Genomic DNA, 26,017 nt, shown 5'->3' with positions numbered 1-26,017 from the left:
ACACACAACACCACCAAAAAGGTTACCCCAATAAATAGTAATTTAGCCATATAGTAGCCATTATGACCACAATAGGACTTATATAGCACTCTTACATTACCGTTACGCCGATCATGACGTTGCGTGTAGGCTGTATGTTTTGTCTGTATTGTTTAAATGAGTTTTTTTCGGCATTTTTCCTAGCTCTTAGTGGTTGTTCCAAAATGTCAGTACTTTGTAGCTTTTTGAGAAATTACAATATAATATAAAGTATGGCGTGGAAAAGTGCCTGTGAAGGTCTAATTTCTGAATAAATGCTACGACTTTGACTTCCTCATGACTTTGAGGCGTAGTTATGATATGTGGAATATAACACACATAATGACATTTTTGGAAATATTATTCTAGTAGTTTAGCCATTGCCTTCTCAATTTCCACTGAAGCTTATAAATCATAAATTATATTTTATAAAATATGTCTAGAGTCCTGTGACAGATGTCAAATAGTATGAACATATTACATCAGTCTCTGTCGCTCTCATTTCGAATGTATCAAATTCAAATTCAAATTCAAACCATTTATTCAGAAATTAGACCTTCACAGGCACTTTTTCTCGTCAATCTTTATATTTATAGTTATTTCTCACAAGCTACAAACTACTGGCATTTCGGAACGACCACTGCTGAGAAGAAATGCCGAAAGAAACTCATTTGAACATTACAGTGTTGGTCCCTATCATGCCAGATCGGCTTACCATTATTGTTTCTTACAATGTTTTTTTTTTTCTTTCTAATAATATATAAAAGTACATAATGTACATAGTCAAAAGGTATATCAAAACAGGTTATGATTGTGATCCGAGTGCTGATTATATATATCGGTTCATCCTGCTGTCATACTTCTAACACGCTACAAACTAGGTTATTACTAACTATATTTTACATAGTATAGTAAGCAGATTTCCTCGCGATGTTTTCCTTCACGGAAAGCAAGTACGCAAGAAGTGGGATTGAAACCTAACACCTGTCGGTTCGTAGGTGTCAACCTTGTCAAAAATCGCCCCCTAAAGCCTCATCTTTGCCTCCTATTAGGAGGTAAAGATAGACATAGGTTAGATTGTTGCATATATAACTGAAAAAATAGAGTATTATAATTCTTGAACAATAGTTACTTATAATTATTATTTATATCTTACTTTATAATTCCAGTTATGTCTTCGGTATTTTTAATAATGTCAATCAATATTGCAGTCTTTCATTTTTATTTGAAAAAACTTTAGCCGTTAAATCTCAACTTCAAAGTAAAATATCTTCAACAATCTTAAAAATATTGTGTGCGGCGAATTGCTTTTATTAATAGCTTGTTCGTTCACGAGTGACCGCTTAATCGGTAATAACGTTGATCAATATTATTGCTTCTATATGAGTATTAGCTGTTTTAAATGCTACATGACATTATACGTGCCTATTCGGTAAGTATAGTCAAGGGGTGGTGATTTTGTGGTCAAGTGAAAGTCAAAACTCTGGTCAAGTTGCACCAGTCATCTTTGTCGTTAACTTTAAACTGCGCAGAAAATCACAAAGTACGCCATTTTGTCTATACCTCGGCAGCGCGCAGATAAAAGTTAATGTCAAAGTTGACTGGTGCAACCAACTTTTACTACGATATACACCACTTATCGACGTAAAAAATTTTGTCAAAACTTAACAAAACATCGTTTTGGCGAACGATGAAGCCATAACACAAGAAGTGGTTCCAACTCTCCTAGTGCCGTATGAGTTGGCACATCAATTATGTACCTATTCTATTGCAATCATAAATTAACTGGCAATTTATAGAATTAACTGGCAATTTTTTCACTTGCCTTCAGTGAAGGAAAATATCGGGAAGAAGATTGCACACTTGTAGACTATTAAGTCAGCGAACTTAACAGTCTAGTGTGCAAGTTTCATCTTGATAATTTTCTCGCGATTGCAGTATTTGTAGAAGTTTTATCAGTGGAGAGTCTTTAAGACGACTTGAATAAAATCTGACACCAATGTAGGTTAACACACACACTCGATAGGATAAAAGATCGAATATTTCACTCACTAGAAAACATTATCTGTCTGTCTATCAGAATCTCTCTGATGAGCATATTCATGTCGAATAGAATGTATTTAAAAATTAATTTGAACAAGCCCAACGGCAAAACATTGCCGTTGGCGTTGTTCGGATTAAATTAATTTTTATGATTAAAACTTTTATTTGATTTATGTACGCTTGCATTTGAAAAATAAAGAAAATAATCCAGTTTTCATAAAAAAATCAAATTATTTATAGTAGTTTACGGGATAAAACATGTGAATATAAAATTGTGTTAACTGTCACATGCAAATTTTATACCAGTATTCTTTATGAAATATTTAATCAATCATATAACAATATACAGATTTAAATAAAATTAAAAATACAATTTAATTGGGAATTATAACTATATTAAAAGCAAATTTATTTTCAATATTTGCAATTCGTGTTTTCTGTTTCCTAGAGTTCAAATGATTCGTTCCCTTTCACATAAAATGATCAAAATAAATGCTTATCCTATTAATATTATACTCGTAAATGCGAAACTTTGTGAGGATGTATGTGTGTATGTTTTATGCAAAATCTACTGGACGGATTGTCATGAAATTTGGTACTCGGGTAGAATATAATGGAATAGTACATAGGGTACTTTTTATCCAGAAATTCACACGGGAGCGTAAGCCCAAGGGCGTAGCTAGTTTCTATTAATAACTAGCTGATGCCCGCAACTTCGTTTGCGTGGCCGAACTATTTTTGGTAAGGAGTCATTATTATTAGAGAAATTTAACTGTACAGACAAAGCGTAATGATACCTATACAGAATATGCCCATCAGACTAAAAAACGTTTGTTAACGTGTCATTTGTATATTATATGATTCTTCTTCAGGTGTTCCATAGATATTCGATTTTTTTACCTCAACAGAAAGTGCTCATCAGACTGAACAATTTTTGTTAAGTCATCATTTTCTATATTTCCTATTGTTTAGCTGGACCATTCTTGTTCTCCATCAGGTGTTCTAGTTTTCAAAATCATTTATACCCTATATGTTGTCCCAGGCTTAATACCTATATAACAAAAAAGTTTCATTCGAATCCGTCCAGTAGTTCCGGAGATTAGTGTGTACATTAGATAAACAGACATACAGACAAACAGACAGATTTTTTAAAATTCTTACTCTATTACCTATAACTCTATCGCCTAATTTTGTTTTCATGTAAATATATCAATACGTATACAGTAGAAAAAAAAATGTACAGAAGTTTTTTAACTTATTATGGTACTGCAAGCTGGTTAAGGTATGAGTCTGGACTATTAGTAATATTCCTTATGAAATCTAAATACGGACTAATTGGAGTAAAGAAAGAGTAATTTGTATGATTCTTTCGCATCTTGTCACTTATACTGTAAACACCAACAATTCTATTGTCAATCATCAATGGAGCACCTGAATCACCTATATTAGGTGCTTGGTGCTTTTTATCAGGTTTCGGCGCAACAATTATCACTGGTTTAACATATTTTTTAAGACTATTGTCATTCCACACAACACCTTCGCCGATTTGCAAAAGCATTTTATTGTTGATCAACAATTTTTGCACGTGTTCTTTAGGCGTGCCAATTTCTGGAAATATCGATCCAAATCCAGCATATTTACACGCTCTGCCCGTAAAAGTTTTATAATCTGCAGTGTGCAATTGTCCATGCGTTTTAATTGGAACATTGTCTATTAATAATAATCCTACGTCGTTTTCAAGCAAAAAATTATCCGATTCGCCTACGAGTAACTTGAATGCGGGATGTGGAATTTTTTTGCGAATTTTCACCAAACACCTGCTTTTGTTTCTTGGTAACATCATATTGCCACATCTGACTAGTTTCAAACTTGGGCCGAGACAGTGGGCCGCAGTTAACACCCATTTGTCTTTGATCAAAGAACCAGTGCATTTTCTGAAGATTTGCAATCCTAATATTACTGGTTTAATGCGCTCTAGAGATACTGCAAATGGATACTCGTTGTTGACATCAGATATTCCTTTTATGACCCGAGGTTTCGGAGAGTGGCGATAGTGATTACTTAGTGTTATATATTTTAGTGTACTTGTTACTTCTATTAAGCATAGTAACAGCAAACACCTGTAAAATGAAAGAATAAATCTGTTATTCGTAAAAAAGATAAAGCTAAAGCATGTTTTGTCTCGTTCGATCAATGCCAAATTTTGTGAAATACGATAGTGACAAAACCATGGAATTAGAAGGTAATACTCCCTACAACGAAGTACTTATTAAATCCATGCACAAAACATATTCAGCTAATATAAATTATATTTTTTATGACTAAAAGGCTTTGACGTTAAAACATCCCAGGCTTTTATTGTATCTTGTCTCTTTGATTTATTTATTTAATCACAATATTTACAATTAACCTAACGCATATTTACCGTGAGCCAAGAACAGATATATCATCGCATCATCACGTGTTCTCGGTTTCATTCTGAGCTATGACGAAGCCCGGGTTCAACGTTAAAAAATGACCTGTTTTCTTTTCAGATTCGACTGTGATTTTACAACGAATATTTACCATTCTTGTAAATACTATTATTGATACAGCTTTGGCCCTTAGCTGCTTCGTACATCATGAGGATATGCTAGATAACTATTAGTGTGTCTTTCATATCATTTTTGTAACACAAAAACAGCTAGATTTTAAGCTTTAGTTTAGATTTGTCTAAGAAATTTTAATTCTCCTTGATCATCATTGCAACGATACAAGTGTATCTGCAATGTAGTTCCAATGTATTATAAACATGTTTCGCAAAGAATCCAGATTAAAAAAAAAACTATGTCGCGCAGTATAAATAAATATAATATAAATAATAAAAATAAATATAATAATAGTACAAAAAAATAAAAAAGACATTTTTACCATTGCGAATCAGCTCCCAGTGTCCAAACTAACAATAACATCTCATAAACTGAATGGAGATTGGATATTTCAATTTATCGCGGTATAAATTTTATTTCATGTAGCAATAAAAATTGTTTTTTTTTATATAAATTCAGAAGTAAATAACGCATGCACCAGATATATCCATTTTTTCTATTTTAGACAAAGTTAACTACTCTACACTTGTTGTTATAGAAACTTAAAAAGTTTTTACAAAATTTTGGACAAAACAAAAGATAATATACACAAACATTTACAACGATAGCTATTTGACATACTTATATAGACATAGTACATAAAAAAAAGAACAAATAGTTATGGACAAATCTTTATGGTTTTTAGGTGAAAAAAAAATTGTAATAATTTTTATTTTACTAGATCTACCTAGGTAATTAATGAAAATAAAGCATTGAAATACGAACAAAAGCAGATATTTACGTCGAGATTTTTTTCTTTATTTATTTCTTTTGCAATGTATTTATTATAACCATAGTATAAACATTTTGTAGCGCAGTTTCAAATTATAATTTTATACTACAATAAATTTAATAACCAATATATTTTTACAATGTTATTGCTAGATGGCACTTTGCAGAGAGTAAATTCGACATGGTAAAACTATATTTTATTCTTTTTGAAATCAAATTCAAATCATTTATTCAGAAATTAGACGTTCGCAGGCACTTTTTCTCGTAAATTTTTATATTTATAGGTCTTGACCTTTTTAAGCCCCGACGCAAAAAGAGGGGTGTTATAAGTTTAACGTGTCTGACTGTGTATCTGTCTGTGACATCGTAGCTCCCAAACGGATGAACCGATTTTCGTTCAGTATTTTTTTTTTGGTGTCATATGTAGATAATTCTTAGCCATGTTTCGTGAAAATCGGGTCAGCCGTTCAAAAGTTGTAGCGAAATGAATGTTGAAAGTCGGGGTTTTTTAATTTGTCTAACAAATAATTGTTCACAAGCTTTCATTTAACTTGCAATGTATGTCGCTATGTCCCTATGTCTCGAGTGGAATCATGCAACTCAGCAGATATCTTCAACAGATTGAGCTGAAACTTAGTACAATAGATATTACGATTAAAATATATATATATTGCTTCAGCGATATTTTCCGTGAAAAATCAATCTATTTTTGTGTTACAAAAATGACATGAAATAATGTTTTTAATCTCCTATACTCATAATGTTGATAAAATTTGTTTTGTCACTATCGCGCTTTATAATATTTGAAATTGGCAGAAAGAGACAAAACATACTTTAGTTTAATATCATTCTTTTTTTTTCAGGTGTATACTGTTAATGTGTCTTATACCAGCAACGAATAGTCGCTATTGTGGAACTCCCCGGCGTCAAATCATACAATCATCGACTGACGATAAAATCGCGTACCCATTTGCGGTATCCCTAGAACTCGGTAGATCTGTAATCCTAAGGTTGCCAATATTCAGAAAGTGCACTGGATCATTAATAAAAGACCGATGGGTATTAACTGCTGGCCATTGCCTCAGCCCCAATTTAAGATTAGTAAGATGTGGCAACTTATTACTACAAAGAAATAAGAGTGTATGTTTATCGAAAATTCGCAAAAAGATTCCACATCCGGAATTCGTGTTTCTCATTGGCAAAACCGGTAATGTTATCATTGAAAACGACATCGGATTGCTATATATAGATAGTGTTCCAATTAAGAAATACGGACATATACATACAGGGCATTATAAATCTTTTACCGGCAGAACGTGTAGGTATGCCGGTTTCGGAACAATATTCCCTATAATTGGGACGCCTGAAAAGCATTTGAACAGGTTGTTAATTGACAATAAGATGCTTTTGCAGATCGGCGAAGGAGTTGTGAGGGATTGGAATGACACTAATTTAATAAAAACCATTAAACCAGTCATGATTGTTGGTCCTAAGTCTTTTAAAAAATGGCAGAAGCTCCACAGGGTGGACTCAGGGTCTCCATTATTGATTGACGATAAGATTGTCGGTGTTCACAGCGTTAGTGATGGGCTGCGAAAATATACAAATTATTCATTTTTTACTCCGATTAGCCCTTATATAGATTGGATAAAGGATATCACCGGTAGTCCAGAGATGTATCTTAATTTGTTTAATCTATTTACAGTACCGTAGTCATATAGAAAATGAAAAAGTGTATAAAGAAATGATACTCGCAAACAGAAGAGATAAATGGAACAATAACGTGACGCTGCGTGCCACAAAATGTTAAATGTAAACTTTTAATTAATATTGATTAAAATATTGAAATCTAATTTTCTTTTAAAATTAATTTAACAGCAGCGACGATCTTACTGGGCTAGAAAAGTTTGCCTAACCTAACCTGTATCGAATGGCGATAATAATTTTGAACAACTACAAATAAAATACATTTAATAAATCATCGATGTAAAATCATGTCGACAAGTATATGTGTCGTCTCAATTAACCTAAATATGTTGAATACAATCAAGCTAAAATCTATTTCAATGTGCGTCAATTACATAAATTAAAATGAAAGATTATACTTTTGGCGTTGGATGAACGCAACCACAATACGATTAGCCATATTTGAATATTATTTTATTAACATATTAATTTAACATGAAGATCTTCTTAGAAAGATCTTCTTCTTATGAAGATCGTATCTTATCATTATCGAGTGATTTAATATATTATTCAATAACTTAATTTACTTGTCTAAACTTATTGTTATTGAATTTTAGTTTGCTGTACACTCGTTACACTTTAGATTTATCACGATTTACGTAAACACAGATTTGAGTTAATTTATTCCTACATAGTGTCAGTTTTTTACTCAAATCGCTTGTCAGATGCCTTTAGATTAACCTAAACTCTTGCCCCCTTATTAATACTCTGATTAGCCTTGGAATAGTTATTCTTTGTATTGTCTCGTTCTTTCAAAGTCAAATGCTGAAAAGAGAGAGAGGGACAAAACAAAGATTTACTACTCCAAGCCTAATCAGAGAATTAAATGTTTATTAATAAGGCGGTTTGAGTCGAGTCTAAGAATCTGAGAATAGAGGCACAGGTAGAAGGGCTCTGTCGTTCAAACGCTCGATGTCGAAACATTCTGTCGACGAAACGTTCGTAGACGAAGCAATTGTCGGAGAACTGTTTCTTACTCCTTTGGATCAAACAAGCTATGGAAATCTATAACAAAAATTCAGTACTCACCTGCAGCAAGATCCTAGGGTCTTTCTAAACGCAGCTCGGAAGTCCCTGTTGAAGTATGCGTAAATGAGTGGGTTCAGTGCCGAGTTGAAGTAACCCACCCAGAACACTGCGGCCACCACCGGCGGTGGTGAAGGGCACGCGTCGCCACACAGCGCTGTTATGATGTACCTGAACACAAAACAAACCAAGGTCAAAGTCTAACCATTTCATTCGGCACTTATTAATTGTTTATAATATTTAACTTTGTCTTTTGTTTGTCTTGATTAGTGTAGCTCAAGTATCTGTGCACGCTTAGAACGTTAATTTGGTATAATAACTGTATGATTTTTATTTAATTCTTGTTGTGTTGCATTTGGAAATAAAAAAATAAAAACTTCACAGGAATTTTCTCATGTCTCATTACGTAACAAACATTGCTGAGAAAAATTCATAATTGAAACACGGGTAACTGTAAGCATAAAAATTTAGCCATAATGTAATAAGCATATTGAATTATGGCATAGATATTTTACCTAACCTTACCTATAAAAGTTAATTATGCCACATTCACCCGTATGCCAAAAATCAATTAAGTATGCCAAAATAAATTATGCGAAAAAAAGGGACCCCTTGAAACACACTGAAACTTCTAATTATTATTTAGGAAATACATCATGTTGCATCCTTTTCTCTCAATCAAATAGTTATTGTTTCTTTGCCTGTCGAATTTCTCCAATTTTGTTACTTAGAAAGTAAATGACGTGTCATTGAAGTTACTTCATAACTTTTGGATCTCTGACGCCACGTAGCGCAATAGAGTAATGTGGATGCTCACGTACCATAGAAAGAAGGGCAGCCAGCAAGCCAGGAAAGCAGACATAATAATGCCGAGCGTTCTCGCCGCTTTCCGCTCCCTCTTCATCTTACTGCTCGCCATCGGCTGCATCTGTATGCTCTGTCTCTCTCTCATCACCTCCCCCATTGAAATGCCGTTGATTTGCAGATGCTTGTCCAGGAGAAGTGCTGCTACTTTGCTCCTGTGTAAGAAAAACAATAATGTGAACGAGAGAAGAGAAAACTAAGCCGTCTCTTCGGTTCGAACGTGTTATACTAGTAATTACACTGGTATTTTAGATCTTGTTTATCTGTGCGTTGAATTATAATTGATTTTGTGACGTGGATGTTACACACAGCCTATAGAGAATAATAACATACCCAAAGGAAGTGAATGTAAGGCATACGGCGATTCTAAAATCACAGCCCAATCTTCAAATTGTAAGGTTTATTTTAGGCTAGGCTATTTTAGCAGCCACCACAGCCCCAAACATATTCGGTAACACGCAATGATCAGAGGAAAAGAACCTATCTCTGTCATAAATGTGCAACGTTTTAATAACTCTTATCGGGCTACTGGTAAGCAACCTGATAGTAACATCAGACAAGCCACAAGCTCGTTTGCCATCTGTGCTATAAAAAAATCTTAAGCCGTAGGTAGCCATCTGATATTAAAACGATCACATCATTATATGTGTACCTACAGCATTTGTCCAGGTTTTATGTTTAGTACACTGGGCACTGATAAAAAAAGAAATTACAATGTGTTCTTGATTTAAATATTTTTTCATATTGACAGATAAAATTGCCGCCGATTGTCTTTAACATGTAAAATTACGATTTATATTTTGGAAATTCAGTGTAATTATTTTCATTACAACTAACACACGCTAGTTTTAATTTATTATAGACCAACTATTTGAACAACATTTGTCGCATATAATCAAAAAGTACATGTATGCAGGTATCTTCGCAATGATTACTTTCATCAGTAGCAGAAAAAAAACTTAATATGAGTCAGATACAACAAACTAATATGACAGAAGTAAGATTCAAATCGATGGTCACAAATGGGATGTGGGGATGGGAGCATAAATATGAGACAAACCACTCGACCACAGCTCTCAACAGCTAATTGCGAATTAGCTTATTTTACAGTCTATCACATCAGTACCCAGTCCCTGGCAGTTAATTTAAGACGAGTTCTAAAGCTAGAGGAAAGCGAAACTTGTAAACAATATTATGAGCTAGACAACTTCGGACGCAATTTAGAAATTTCAAAATAAATAAATAAATGAGGACAAACCACACATATTGGGCTAGCCCCAAAGTAAGTTCGAGACTTGTGTTATGGGATACTAACTCAACGATACTATATTTTATAACAAATACATATATAGATAAACATCCAAGACCCGGGCCAATCAGAAAAAGATCGTTTTTCCATCATGACCCGACCGGGGATCGAACCCGGGACCTCTCGGTTCAGTGGCAAGAACTTTACCACTGCGCCACCGAGGTCGTCTTTTAGATTTTCAAGTTAGATTCTACGGTTCATTGTTTGTATTTCAAGTTTAGATACATGTGAAGTTACCGTACGAAACGTCAGCACTTTCGCTTTCAGAATCTAGCGGACACAACAAAAATTATGACGATATGTAATCATTGAAGGACCGAGTATCTAACACTACAATTAAGCGCAAAAACTATAATTATGGACGAGGGAAGGAAGGCGGCAAAACTTAATTGGGACTGGGCTGGCCACATTTGAAGAATGCAGGAGGAAAGTGGACTGGAATAGCCACATAGAATATCCTGTTGGCTGGTGACGGAAAAGAAGCCGCCCCAAAACAAGATGGTCGGACGGTTTGCGATGAATAATTATAATAAGACTTATTACATTAAATAAAATAAACGTAAAATGGAAAAATATTGGCATGTTCCCAAAATTTATCAAGTTGGTGTTAGAATTATAGCGCTATATTCATTGCAATAAGAATATTGCGTCTTTTAAACTATTAGATAGTATTTTAAATTCTGATCAGAAAAAAAGTCATAATTACTCGTCTCGGACACATTTTAAAAATATTCTTTCAATTCGTCTCACGTAACAGCCATAAAATTTTAAGTAGCATCTTAAAAGACGAGACGGGTTTTCGTGGCCGTCGCAACACTTTAGGACACTTTAGTTAAAGAAAAATATGGAGGGCTTTCACGAGGTATATTCATATTTCGGGCGTACATTTCATGCGTGAATCTGGCTTTTAATTGTGTGTTCATCTATTGCCTACATCACACTAACACTGACAGATGCCGACGAGAACGCATGAATATTGCATAGTTTGTATAAGAGCTATTATTTACCGCAATGAAAAATCAGCAAGTAGTAGGCGGGTAACACCGCGGGCAGCTAATAGTAATATAAGACCGCGTTACAAGGGGTTAATCATTATAAAACGCGTTAAATCCAATTAATAATATCCTTAAAACAATAATGAAATTTTACGAACATCCTTTTAGTTTAATATCCAACACTTAATTAAGGGCCTTTAAATACATACCTAAGAGAATGGACTGTGGGGTTCCCCCTTAATACTATGTAAATCTCCACCTTCCCAATACTTGGGAGAAATTAGGATTCTTTCCCTTTTATTTGTTCCCGATTTAATGACTACCAAAGTCTTAGGTCGATAGAAAAGCGTATATGTAATATAATAGTTTGTCCCTATATATCTTTAAAACCACAATACATAATGTGATTCCAGAGGAAGGTTTATATATATACGACCTCGGTGGCGCAGTGGTAAAGTTCTTGTCACTGAACCGAGAAGTCCCGGGTTCGATCCCCAGTCGGGTCATTATGGAAAATGATCTTTTTCTGATTGGCCCGGGTTTTGGATGTTTTATCGTTGTGTTAGTAACCCATAACACAAGTCTCGAACTTACTTTGGGGTTATTTCAATCTGTATGATTTGTCCTAATATATTTATTTATTTATTTTATTATTATACCTATGTAACATGCATATTATATCTCCCGTGCGAAGCCGGGGCGGGTCGCTAGTGTTTATTAAATATATCGATCAGGAAAACAGACAGCTCGTTTCGAAATGATCAAATAATGTTCTATCGTAGTTTCTTTAGGGAGCCTGCAGAAACACTGCAATATGATGATTGATATATATATATATATCTCAATATGTCGGTAGAACAAACAGGAACTCCCTAAAAGGTTATGGGATTAACACGCTCACAAGTCCCATTACAAACGTAACGCCGCTTAATCCCAAAATAATATGGAAATTTTTGTTTGTATCCCTCTCAAGTTATCGTAATCCTAGTTGCGTTCATGGCTCGGAAGGATACATTTTAAAATTTTGAAGTTTTACGATCTGCTGTTTGCCTGAGGACATGTAACTTGTCATTATCCTAATATTATTATTGCCTATCAGTTGCTAAGGCTATTTATTTATTTCTTTATATATAGACACATACAGATTAACAGACATAACATCCAAAACACCTGCATGCTATTCAACACTAAATTATAAACTAGAAATTGTTATTAGATTACAATGTCGAATTGGTTAGATATTTTACAACATCATTATACAATAAAAATAAATAAAAATAAAAAATAAAAAATAAAAATAAAATAAAAATAAAAAAATAAAAATAGCCTTTATTCTATCACAAATTTGTATACAAGAAATATATTTTAAATCGTAATTGTACAGCTATTCGATAATTTTATTATTGCATATTTAGTTCTATTTATGTATATAAGTATAGTTAATTTGAATTCTATAAGATATACATTATTTATTTATTTATTTCATGCATTAAATTATATTAATCTGTGACAGTCGCCTCTTTGGCGTAGGCCTCCCCCAGCTTCCTCCAGTTTTCTCTGTCCCTGGCTTCATTATATATCATTATTATGACATCATTATATATATATATATATCTATAAAATGTTTGTACAATAAAGCCATGATAATAATAACACGTCATACAATGAAATTAATAGTATTTAAATAGGTCAATACATATTGGATAAATACACTTTTGGAGTCATTGAATAAATCTGTGACATTGTGTTTAACGAGCATGTCACCGAGCAGTGGCAGGGCTCTCGGCGTGGACGCGTTCCGGGCGTAGCAAGTGCTATGTCCCTTAGTCGCCTCGTACGAGATCCACGGGAGGATATATGATCGTATTCTAGGGCGGAACGACGCGCCATTTCCGAGACAATAATATCGCGTGAAAATTACCAAGAGTGCGAATAATGTCGTAAACATTTTATTATTTATCGCCATCACAAAGGGTTAAATGAACCAAGGAATTAGGTGCTGTATAATTAATGAACCGTTATCTTTGTACCAGAGATAAAACGATTTTAAATAACGAAATTAATACACGAGAGTTTGGCGCATTTTAACGCTGTTAGTTAAAATAGCAGAATACTAACCACATTATTTACAGTAATTTATAAGACTATTTATAAACCAAGATATTAATAAATAAATATATTAGGACAAATCACACAGATTGAGCTAGCCCCGAAGTGAGTTCGATTTGGACTTGAGTTTTGGGATACTAACTCAACGATACTATATTTTATAACATATACATATATAGATAAACATCCAAGACCCGGGCCAATCAGAAAAAGATCATTTTCCATCATGACCCGACCGGGGATCGAACCCGGGACCTCTCGGTTCAGAGGCAAGCACTTTACCACTTCGACACCAAGGAAAGCGAAGGATTTTACACTAGGAGTTCTAGGCGAGGGCGGATAGTTATGTCTTGGATGAGATAACATCACTTTACTATCGAGGCACTCTGCTTTTTATTTCGAGTGCGAGGAAATTGGTAACCAAACATTATTTTAAATAAGCATTCGTGGATGTATATATGATTATTAGCCATTAGTCGATTAAATGGATATTTTACTTGTGTTTTAATATAATTTTAGGCGGCATACATCAAATCATAATGCCAAACTTTATGAACGTAAGAATTGAAAAATATATTACAAAACAATAATTGAACGTCATTTTCGTATCTGTCACAGTTAACGTCAAAATACGCTGTTTACATCGAATGCTAATCTTCCAGTAATACGAAACGTTGGGGACCGATTCCTACGTCTTTGAAGATAATTTCATTAATTTTGTCAAAGCTTTTTTGAAGATTTTAACACAGTTTCCATCACTTTCACAGATAATCACAATCGAACTTTTTCGACAATTAACTAGCTAAAATTGAAAACCTTTGAAAAAATTACTGAAATGTATGAATTAAGCTGTGGGTGAGTTTAGGTTCGAATCCTACTTGTGTATTCATATTTAAACTAGCTTTTGCCCGCGGCTTCGCGCTTGCGAAAGCGGAATGGAAAATTTCACCCCCTTGATATTCATTGGGGGTTAATATATAAAAAAGTTGCCTATATTTGAACGGGGTTCTTTAACTATATGCACAGCAACTCTCTACACGTCACTATTTGGGAATGCTATCGTTGCCTATCAGCTTTCAATGCTTTCCTTAGTCGCATGTTTATTATCCACAGCAGGCGCGGTCTAGGGCGGGAACCAAACGCCTCAGTGAATGCTAGTGAAGTCTATAGCAGCTTCACAATTTCAAATATTAAAATAAAGTTGTTTTGGACTACTCTCAAAATTTGAATGAAAGTGACTTAAAATCAAATATTCTGACATCTCTTTAATTGTACAATGTTGAACTAATTAAACTGCTTAAGACAGTCTGAAATCATTCGAGAAAACGAGTGTTGGTATAATTAACATTTATCGTAACTTTCAATCGATTGTTGGACATAATTCATAGATGAAATTTGTTTCCCCCGAGCTATCAATATAGTTTATAGAAAATCTATTTTTTATATCCTTATATATTATAAAACAAAGTCCTCTACCGTGTCTGTTTGTCTGTTCGCAAGAAACTCATAAACTACTGAACGGATTTTCTTGCAGTTTTCACCAAATAGATCGCAAAGACACTAGTGAACTTAAACTATTCATTAATGTACAGGTTTCCCCATGATGTTTTCCATAACTTGAAGCAAGTGGTGGTCTATTAAAACTACTTACTTCATTTGAGTCATTGATGTACAAACTCTTGTGGCACGAGTAGGATTCGAACCTGGGACCTTTCGATCACATAGCGGTCGTTACCATTTCACCTACATCGCTTCATTGAAACCCAAAGTGAACATTCAATATAGGAAAAAGGATTGAAAACGATCATAAAAATCGATTCCAAGTATCACTTTATGTATCTGATGATAAAATATTTATATATGAGGAATAATTGATGTCCCTACGTTTATGACGGCATAAAATTTCTGTTCGGAGCCAAACAGTGAGCTTTATAATAAATATTTTATTAATTCTTATTATCAGTTTTCTAATATTGACAAATTCATATTTTAGTAGTATTGTTTGCGCGTACTCGATTTAGGGATCAAAAGTCAACTGACAGGCAGACAGCAGCTTTCCGACTGTGTCGAGAACGCTCGAGTATGTAGCTGGCAAAAATTTATCTAGGAACACCTAGGTGAACCAGGGATACAAAAAATTAACCGTAGAACACCTAGGTTCGGGTCAGAAAGGAAGAAGCGGTCACTAAATAAAAGTTAATAAAATAATAATAAATGTTGAAATAAATAACAGTAGATCAGTAGCCAAGGGCTGGAAGGCATCAATTGCAGCGCCAGATATTTAGGCGCACGAGCGCCTATAAGTTCGAGGCTGCAATTGATGCTTACACCCGAGCTTAGATCTCGATTGTCAGGAAAGTACAAAAAACCCGGCATTACAAGAATAAAACATTTTAAAGTATAAAGGTGAAAGTAAGAACCAAGTAAAGAACTTTTTAATTTTTTTTTTTAACAAACAAAATTGGGCTTCGCCGTTCGATATTTAAAATTGATGACTATTATACTCATGCGACGTCTTTGGTCATTGGGCTGAATGCATGATGTGTATTGCCAGTATGACGGTTAGTTGTACGCGAACTTTTTGAAAGAGTGAAGTGTTTTTTTTTTTTTTACTTACTTACCATCCTATGGCTTTTCTAGCTACATTATTATCCTATAATAGATGTAAAATTACATAAACTCCACGTACCTATATAACATCCTCTCCTGTCGATCCGCTTCCACATATATCCTATAGTACATGAACAGCATTATCACGCCAGGAATCCAAAAACTGACACTACTCGATATCACTGCGTACACTTTGTTCACGGTAAAACTGCACACTTTTGGGTATCTTCTTCTGAACTCCATGTGGTCTTCTGTTGTGTACCAGCCCATGAAGATCGGGAGAAAGGAGACTAAAGCTGGACTACACCAGACCACAGCCAACATGATGCCAAGTTTCCCTGTGGTCATTATCAGGGGATAATCTAACGGTTGAACGATAGCGTAATATCTATCGACACTGATGCAACATAAATGTAATATAGAAGCTGTAGAAAAATAAACGTCAAGTGAATTCCACACGTCGCACATGAAATAGCCGAACAACCATTTCCCATTGGTAATTTCTACACTAAAATTGAAACACATAGCCCAAATTGCTACTAACATATCGGCTAAAGCTAATGACACAACGAAATAATTCGTTATCACTCTCAGTTTTCTATGTCTCATCACTGACACTATGACTAGCAAATTTCCTAATATTGCCGAGATTATTATGAACAACATTATAACACATTTTAACACGACTAAAAAAACTATAAATGGCTCGTCGTGGAATTGATTTGAGTAAACCAAATCGTTGCCGGTCGCGTTGAGTTCCAGCGTTTTGTTCACATAAATGTCGGTGAGATACATTGATGTTGAAAGATCTCTGAAGTCCAGTGTGAAATTGTCTAAATTTCCAATATTGAATACGACTTCAAATTTCATTTTTCATGTTCTTGATTCTTCTAAGTGAGGTTTATCTCTTTTGCCAGTAGAAAAGGGTTTTTCCGGTGTAAATATCTGATGTAAGTCGCCATTGTACGCTCTGCTTGTTGAGTACCTGAAAAAAAAAGGTATATTGTGTGAGATTTCTTTGTAAACGTCGACTCTTTTGTTCGTTTGAGTAGGATTATGACTGGAGGCGTTATTTCGCGCGATGTGTCCCCCGCATTGATTTATAACAAACTAGATGCAACATCGTTACAAAATATTTCTAAAAGCACGGAAGTCAGAATAAAAATAAATAATATCGAATAAAAATTATATTCATTATTATAATCAGAATAAAAATTAAATAAAATTAATATACAATACTCAACGGTCCGGTCTGATAGACACGATGTCTGTACACAAATGTATGTCTGTCATGTAAATATCTATAAAAAACTAATAATATTACCTAATATTTATTTAGTGGATGTTTAATATATATTACCTATATATTTTAATATATTATAATTCATTGTTGTATTATAATATATTAAATTGAGATGTTATATATATTTTAGATGTATTATTATTTTGGTACCATCTTGCCTGTTTGGTCTAATGGTTGACTGGTAAAGAATGTCTTATGACCTTTTGTATATAATTTGTGCAATAAACTTTTAAAATAAATAATATAACTGCACAATGCATGTATGGTTTGTTACATTTAACAATAAATGCCGCTATTTTACTCTCTTTAAATAAAGTTTATGTACACATATAAATCAATACATAATTGAAGAATCGACTTTGTTGTTTTCATCATTACCTGTGTGTGAGTGAGCAAAGGAACTCAATCTATGTAGATTTGCAAGAATATGGTGCCAAACCAATGTCCCAACTACACCTCACTTCCGTTTAGTTATCTAGGTTGATATAAATCAACGGATTTGGACGGATTTGATATCTTCTGAGCGGTTATTGTTATTCTTATGTCAAGGAAATGGCTCGATTTTTTTCACTATAAGGATTTATTTATCAAGAATGAAATTAGTAATATCTAATGTACAATAAGCGAAGCCTATATCTAAAACTATAGTAGATTGACACTTGAAATGTTTACTTCCCTATCTCTCTCTTATTTGAGCGTTTACACGGTTGCTTCCTCAACCCGGAGCCCAGGGTCCGCTTTCCTGCTTTTTCGTCTTAACTTCCCAAGGTTGTTGTTTTAAAATGGCCGCTATTTTAAATAAACGCATGACGTCACTGCCGAGAGTAAAACTGAGTACAGTCAACAGCACATAAACTTACCCAAATTCATTGCAAATTCGCCGCTATTACCGCGACATAGAATTTTCTATGCAGGGTAACTGGATGTGCCGTTGACTGTACACGCTCAGATGAGAAACAGATATTTAAATTAGATATATTGTGCTCATTCAATTGAGGCACTCATTGACGCGGATAACATAAAACAACTGAATACCAAACGTCATTAAAATTTAACTCCCGATTGACATTAAAATGATTGTCAATTCCTCGAATTGCTTACCCATTCAAGCAATATTAAATTATCAAGAATTCCAATTCAATAATTAATAGGCAAGTGGAATATCTCAGTCAGAATTAATTCATAAATTATTTGTCTTCGCATCTCGGATGAAATCGCTAATGATTTTGAGAAATAGCAGAATTTATATTTGGTAACTTTGCATTGTACTCCGAATGTTTTTAAGCCAATTCGTCTAAGAACTGATTCAAAAGGATTCAAGCGAATAAAAAAGCACACAAACAATTATCTTATGTTGTTGTTATTGGTGATTTTTCAGGAATAAAAGATACTCTATTCTTTCTCCGTACTTCAAATTACATGCACGCAATCTTTTAAAAAAGTTGGTTTCGTATATAGATCGAGAAGACCGCTAATTGTACTCAATTTTAGTTAATTTGACTTGTCCCTCATCCCCAATATATATATAGAAAGCAAACAATGCATTAAGAGTCACTTTCATGAATCCACTTTGACGTTAACTTTAACCAACGTGGAGAAACGAAAAATAAGTGGTTCTCAGAGGGTTTCGACCGCTGCGACCGCGCTGTCATTACGATCTGTCAATTTTTTTTGAGGAAGGAATCATTTCCAAAATCAATCATTCATAAAATTGACATTACCACAATACCGATTAATTATTTTAAAGTCAGATAGTTAAACTAATTATTGTCTTTGTTAACATTTGAAAAATTGTAATGACAGCGCGGTCGCAGCTCTATCGAAGCGCTCTGAGAACCACAAACGTCAGCGGGACGCGCAGATCAAAGTCGACGTTAAAGTTGACTGGTGCAATAAATGCCACATAATGGCACAAAAAATCTATCACCGAACTATCAGAGAGCAACTAAGTTAAACTAAGTAAACGATTGAAAGTCAAATTATTAGTGCGAACAGGTGTGAGCCCAAGTTCGGATAAGCAATTACTTAGATCAATAGGGTAGATAACCTACCTTACCTACGTGTGTTGATTGAAGTTTATATTGAGGTACTATCAGTGGTAGGTGAATGTGTTATTTTATATGTGGTTACAGCAGTAAATGTTCAAATGAGTTTCTTTAGGCATTTCTTCTCAGCAGCGTCTCGATGACCTCGGTGGCGCAGTGGTAAAATAATTACCTCTGAACCGAGAGGTCCCCCCGGGTTCGATCCCCGGTCGGGTCATGATGGAAAATTATCTTTTTCTGATTGACCCGGGTCTTGGATGTTTATCTATATATGTATTTGTTATAAAAATATAGTATTGTTGAGTTAGTATCCGTAACACAAGTCTCGAACTTACTTTGGGGCTAGCTCAATTTGTGTCATTTGTCCATATAAGAGTATATTAGTGGTCGTTCCGAAATGCCAGTAGTTTGTAGCTTTTGTGAAATTACTATATAATATAAAATCTGACGTCAACAAGTATCTGTGAAGGTCTAATATTTTAATAAATGGTTTGTTTTGATTTGCAACACTTCATATCCCCCGTGGATGTCGTACGAGGCGAGCGCGGGATGTGCCTTGACAGCTGAAAGACATTAGCATTCCCTATGTGTTATTTTGAAGCTATAAGCTTCGGGGCGTCACAGCCATAAACGAACCACGCTCAGGGATGGTTCTCAGAGGGTTTCGACCGCTGCCACTACAATCCGTCAATTTCCTTGAGGAAGGAATCATTTCCAAAATCAATCATTCATAAATTTGACATTACCACAGTACATATTAATTAATGTAAAGTCATATAGTAAAACTCATTCATGTCTTTGTTAAAATTTGAAAAATTGTAATGACGCTATGCGATGAGAGAAAGATGATAGTTTACACAAACCTAAATAGATTTAGATTTCATTATGTCAATCTTAGAGTATTCAGACTAAAAGCAGATAGCTATACAAAATAACTTTATTTTTAAATTTATGATTCCACTGTTTGAACTCAAGCTAGCCTGATAGGAAGCGAGGATGAGGTCTTGGGTGCTACACGCGAGCTCAAAAATGCATGCTCATTCTTAACTTGAAGATCCTTAAATTTTATAGTTCGGGAAATATCGACGCGGGCAGGGAATCAGCGTTTTGTACTAAGAAAGTGAATTTATATTAAATAAATAAATAAATATACTAGGACAAATTACACAGATTGAGCTAGCCCCAAAGTAAGTTCGAGACTTGTGTTATGGGATACTAACTCAACGATACTATATTTTATAATAAATACATATATAGATGAACATCCACGACCCGGGCCAATCAGAAAAAGATCATTTTCCATCATGACCCGACCGGGGATCGAACCCGGGACCTCTCGGTTCAGTGGCAAGAATCTTACCACTGCGCCACCGAGGTTGTCAAATATATATACGAATATTTTTATATATGTATATAAAATACGAGTTCTAAAATAAATTTCAGATTTGTGCAATCCTATTCCACGTACTCGATTTCATTTAATATATATCTAGGATAAATGTTAAAGTGAGTTTGTATGTTAGTCTTCAAACTTCTATTCAATAGATATTCGTGAAATGTTGCAAAAGAAATGATAGATCTCTGAACTGTTCCCGTGAGAAATTGACGCGGACGAAGCCGCGGTCAAAAGCTAGAATAAAATATTAACATACATTCTATTAAATCATGGAAACACAACGTATATAAACATTACAATTTTCCTCTTCGAAACGGTAAATAATATTAAAATTAAATCTTTTTTTTTTATAAATAAATAATAAATAAATAAATATATTGGGACAAATCACACAGATTGAGCTAGTCCCAAAGTAAGTTCGAGACTTGTGTTATGGGACACTAACTCAACGATACTATATTTTATAATAAATACATATATAAATAAAAATCCAAGACCCGGGCCAATCAGAAAAAGATCGTTTTCCATCATGACCCGACCGGGGATCGAACCCGGGACCTCTCGGTTCAGTGGCAAGAACCTTACCACTGCGCCACCGAGGTTGTCAAAAATCTGTCAAGTGCGAGATTAACTCGTAGAGAAGGATTCTGTACCTTGATCGCGTGGAGTAAAGGTTGGACACCCTTTGGCAATCAAAGACCCCAATGTGGTAAAATATAGTGTAAATCTAGCCTTCTAATTTTATATCTAGAAGTCATTCGACTTCCTATATAAATAGGATTGCCAATATGCGTATTGGTCATGTACAGTCAACGGTACATCAACCTACTCAAATTCATTGCAAACTCACCGCTATTACCACACCATTAGAGGTTGATACAGGGTAATTTGATGTACTGTTGATTGTACCATATAATAAAAATATATATATGTGGCGTATATAATCAAGATATGGAACGTTCTCTACGCGATTACAACTCCCACATGACCGATTTATTTCTTCAAACAAACCTTTTCATTTATTGCATTACACGATATTATTTAAATAATTTACTCCCTAATATAAAAATTAATTTAAGTTACTTGTCCGTCTTTGTGTCACACATTTACATATGCATACTAAATTTCAAGTCAATTGGTTCAGTAGTTTCGGAGGAAACTTGCATGGAAGGTCTTTCAGATAAATTAACGAATGATTTTGTAAGGGTTTCGTTTTCCCCTTTTAAGGTACGGAACACTAAAATACAGCTACATTTCAGGGAAATCTTACTTTGCGTTGCCCCTTTGAGAAGTAGCGAACTCAAAAGGCGTGTGTTTCCCTCAATGTTTTCACTTTAACGAAATGACGTTTACGAGCCAGGAATTTCTGCTTTCATTATAATGACTAAAATTTTTTTCACATCTTGTTTGTGAATAAAAAATAAGTTTTCCATGCTGGTCTGATAGCGATAAACATAGAATATATCCGAAGCGCGAAGGTGAAGAAGAAGAACAAACTTCACCGCACCCTTTTCTCAAAAGACGTCAATTAACAAATGTGGATCTTTATAAGTATTTAAGTTTACTAATATATATTATTTATAATGTCACAATTTAAAATTTTACAAAGTATTTTTTAAAAATTAATTATAGAATATTGACAAAATATTATTTTAAAAAAGTCGTAGGTAAGGTACATAGTTTTAATTGACCTAGTTACCTATTACCAATATTTATTAATTATGGAAAAAGTAAAAGTTCAGTAAATAAAAAAGTAACAAAACCCATCCACAAATGAACAAAACTTCAGATTGGGAATTCGCCAGAACATTTTAATTTGCTACAAATGGACTGGGTACGCTGCCAAATTGTTATATTAAAGTTACACGAACAAATCCTATATTAAGGCGCCATGAACGTGTAAAAAATTACATTGTATGATTACCTGGAAATTGGTGCAGTGAAATAATTTTGTAGATTACTTGCTTCTACTCATAAAACTCCTAACTACATCATAAAACATCTTATTAATATTATAAATGCGAAAGTTTGTGATGTATGTTTGTTACTCTTTCACGCAAAATCTACTGGACAGATTGTTATGAAATTTTATACATGGATAGAATATAACCTGCAATAACGTTTCATATTACATTAGGTGTAGATGTTCAAATATATTCGGGTTTATTTTTGTGATAAAAATAGGATAGTTGCCAGCAAGCGGTGCGGTTCCCGCCCTATAAGACTATTTATATAAATGTATAGTAATTTTGTTAATGATTTGTTTTTATTTTTTCATTCTTTCAAAATCTCATAACTTCCCCTTGAATGTCGCAAAAACACTCGAGAGGCAACCACAGTATTCCCAATGTAATATGAAACGTTGGGGATAATATGCTGCAAAAGTTTAATATTTGGGGGAAATTAGGTCACTTTCGTGTTCCTAGCAGTCGTTAAATTCTGAGATAAAGTAATTAGAATAATATGAGTGGGAATTTGATTGTATTTGTCGAGTAGCTGTTTCCTGTCGCCTCGATTTTATGGGAGTTTCCAAGTTCTGAACAGCTTGTAACTATCCTCATTGATGTGGCTGTCTTAAACAGAAAGCATTTTTGAAATATTTTTGAAATTAGGGCCAGTAGCTCCCGAGATTAGCGCGTTTCGAACCTAATATATATAAACAAAACTGTTGTACATATATATATATATATATATATATATATATATATATATATATATATATACTATATTTTATAGCAAATACATATATAGATAAACATCCAAGACTCGGGCCAATCATTCCACCATGATCCGACCGGGGTTCGAATCCAGGACCTTTCAGTTCAGAGGCAAGCACTTTACCACTGCGCCACCGAGGCGACCGATTATTGTCGCCGTAAAAATATAATATTTCTTTGATTATACAATGTTTTGTAATACATACGTAAGGATAAGGATGATTATTGTCTATCTCTTTTTTGTATGATTTTCCAGATTTTTTCTCAGCCGTCGGAGCTCAGGATCCGATTTCCTACTTTTTATATCCATGGATATAAAACTTTTTATATCCATGGATATATAGATATCCGTGGATATAAAAAGTCCATACTTATTTATCCATCCCTTTAGTTATTTAGCAAACAACATTACTCTCTTTTTTCGCAGTCGAATAAAACTCATAGATGCCTTTTCCATTTGAATTCATGGAAACGTTGAAACATTTTTAGAATACCCAACAGATTAATTAAGAGAATACTGGAGTTTGTTTCGCTCCACCTATACATTTTATGTAGGGTTACCACACGTACCGTAGATATAGGACAATCTCTCTCTCTCTCTTCCTAACATGCTATCTCAGCCGTTAAGTGTTGGAGCTCAGATCCACTTCTCAGGGCTTTTGATCGATTGACAATATAAAGTAATTACCAGATGTTGCCTGAGGCTTCACACTTGTGGGATAAAATATAGCCTATTAGCAATCTTGAATAATGTACCTTTATAATCGTGAAATAATTATTGAAATCGGTTCGGTGGTTTCGGAGATTACCCGCCTCAAAAATAAACACACAAATTCTTACCTCTTTATAATAATAGTACAGTAGATTTCAAAGTTCAAAACCGCATGCGCAAAGGAAGTCGTACAGCAAGTAAAAATAAATTCATCCAAAAATCTTCGACTTTTTCGCCCAAATGTCCCGTTTTGGTAACCAGAACATATGGTAACCCTACTTATACGCCTATTCATTTAAATTCGCCTTTTTTGCAAGGTTTTATTTAACCTGCAAACTTTGTTTAGTTTACATTCTACAAGCAGAGTGATACTTCTTAATAATTATCTTCATTAGATAATTAATTATACATCATATTACTTATATATTAATTACTAGCTTTGAGCGCGCTTACTTCATGCGTCCGCCAATTATTATTGTCAATATCTCAGGTTCTAAGTAGGCTATCGCGATGTAACCTATGCCAGATTTTAAGTTAAACCATACGCTATACAACTGTGAAAACCGCATCCAATTCCGTCCAGTAGATGTTTCGTGATGCGCGAACAAAAACAGACAGACAAAAATACAAAAATAAAAATTGTTTTGGTTTCTATTAGACCCATAAAGATCCCCAAGAAAGATAATTATTTTTTCAGTTACAAGAAAACAAATTTAATACTCTCATACTGAAACCTAATTAATAAGCTTCCATTATGAGTTCACCTTTACATTCCTCGTTGTAATCGCGCTGAAACCCCTCGCTTTCAAAGTTGGGTAATTAACAAAAGTTTGTAGAATTTTTCGCCCTCAATTAGAGTCGTGTTTTTATCAGTCGAAATATGTGTACTCGGAGAATTAATTACGATTTTGGGAGTTACAACGTGGACCGATATAGCTCTTTCGTTCGACCGCTGTGGCCGTGTGTCATTAACAATTTTTCACATACAATTTTTCAAATTTTAACAAAGACTAGAATTAGTTTTACTACATATCCGACATTAAAATAATTAATCTGTACCGGGGTAATGTAGATTTAATTAATGATTGATTTTGGAAATGATTCCTTCCTCGATAAAATTGACGGATCGTAATAACAGCGGTCGAAACGCTCTCCTTTATTATACGATTTTTTTGTGCTAATGCTTAATGGTATTTTCATTATGTTATCTATCTATAAACATTATAAAACTGTAACAGCTCTATGTCTGCATGTTATGTGAATGGTTTATTTTGAACTAGCCGTTACCCGCGGCTTCACCCGCTATATGACACTTATATGACACTCTCCAGCTCGCCAACTATCTCCACACCAAAAAATCACCTCAATCCGTTGCTCCGCTATGACGTGAAGAGGTAACAAACAAACTTACTTTAGCATATACAAGTAGGGCGCGTAATCTATATAACCTAAAAAAAGAAGCACTGAATAACTAACTGACTGACGTCGATGTGCACCCAAGGACGTTTAGCTTCCAAAACCTCCAGATCCGTAAAGAACAGATCAACAGACAGGTCTAGAAACTTCAAATTTATCACCTAGGTTCCTTGTGTAGTCTAGGGGTGCACTAAGAATGGATTTTTCAAAATTCATCCTCTAAGGGGGTAAAAAGGGGGCTCAAAATTTGTATGGGGAATACCAGATTAGTTAAAGAGTTTCACTGAAGGGAAAATCACGCGATCGAAGCCCAGGGCAAAACCTAGTTACAACATATGCCTTAAAATTA

General features: G+C 34.2%; 2 protein-coding genes and 1 long non-coding RNA gene across 4 annotated transcripts in view; 1 reads left to right on the top strand and 2 right to left on the bottom strand.

Annotated features, from left to right (window-relative positions):
• Positions 1–26,017, bottom strand: part of LOC128680498 (octopamine receptor beta-1R-like) — a 60,388-nt gene that overhangs the window by 4,781 nt on the left and 29,590 nt on the right. For both annotated transcript variants that reach the window (XR_008405868.1, XM_053763700.2), the window contains exons 2-4: positions 16,159–17,064; positions 9,014–9,211; positions 8,196–8,363 (exon numbers count right to left, since the gene is read on the bottom strand). Coding sequence is in view for 1 of the 2 variants with exons in the window: in XM_053763700.2 (XP_053619675.1) it covers positions 8,196–8,363; positions 9,014–9,211; positions 16,159–16,949 (1,157 nt within the window). In the remaining variant the exon portion in view is untranslated. The remainder of the gene's footprint in view (positions 1–8,195; positions 8,364–9,013; positions 9,212–16,158; positions 17,065–26,017) is intronic.
• On the bottom strand, positions 2,368–5,264 carry LOC128680499 (granzyme G-like). Its single transcript, XM_053763701.2, has 2 exons — positions 4,972–5,264; positions 2,368–4,181 (listed from the first exon to the last, which is right to left on the bottom strand). Exons 1-2 carry the CDS (start codon positions 5,010–5,012, stop codon positions 3,320–3,322), a joined length of 903 nt encoding a protein of 300 aa, XP_053619676.1. The 5' UTR covers positions 5,013–5,264; the 3' UTR covers positions 2,368–3,319.
• Positions 5,475–7,481, top strand: LOC128680500 (uncharacterized). The gene is made up of 2 exons (XR_010370233.1): positions 5,475–5,604; positions 6,284–7,481. It is a non-coding gene; the product is annotated as an uncharacterized LOC128680500 (long non-coding RNA).

Source organism: Plodia interpunctella, chromosome 24, assembly GCF_027563975.2.
Source record: "Plodia interpunctella isolate USDA-ARS_2022_Savannah chromosome 24, ilPloInte3.2, whole genome shotgun sequence".
NCBI lineage: Eukaryota > Metazoa > Arthropoda > Insecta > Lepidoptera > Pyralidae > Plodia > Plodia interpunctella.
The sequence above is the reverse complement of the archived record's forward strand: the minus strand, read 5'-3'. Positions and strand labels throughout refer to the sequence as shown.

What these genes read in the sequence shown, in the direction of transcription:
- LOC128680499 (XM_053763701.2), bottom strand. Translation starts at nt 5,012, where the DNA reads ATGTTATTGTTAGTTTGGACACTGGGAGCTGATTCGCAATG. An exon ending in CTGGGAGCTGATTCGCAATG is followed by an intron (nt 4,182 to 4,971) that starts GTAAAAATGTCT and finishes TTCATTTTACAG; the next exon opens with GTGTTTGCTGTTACTATGCT.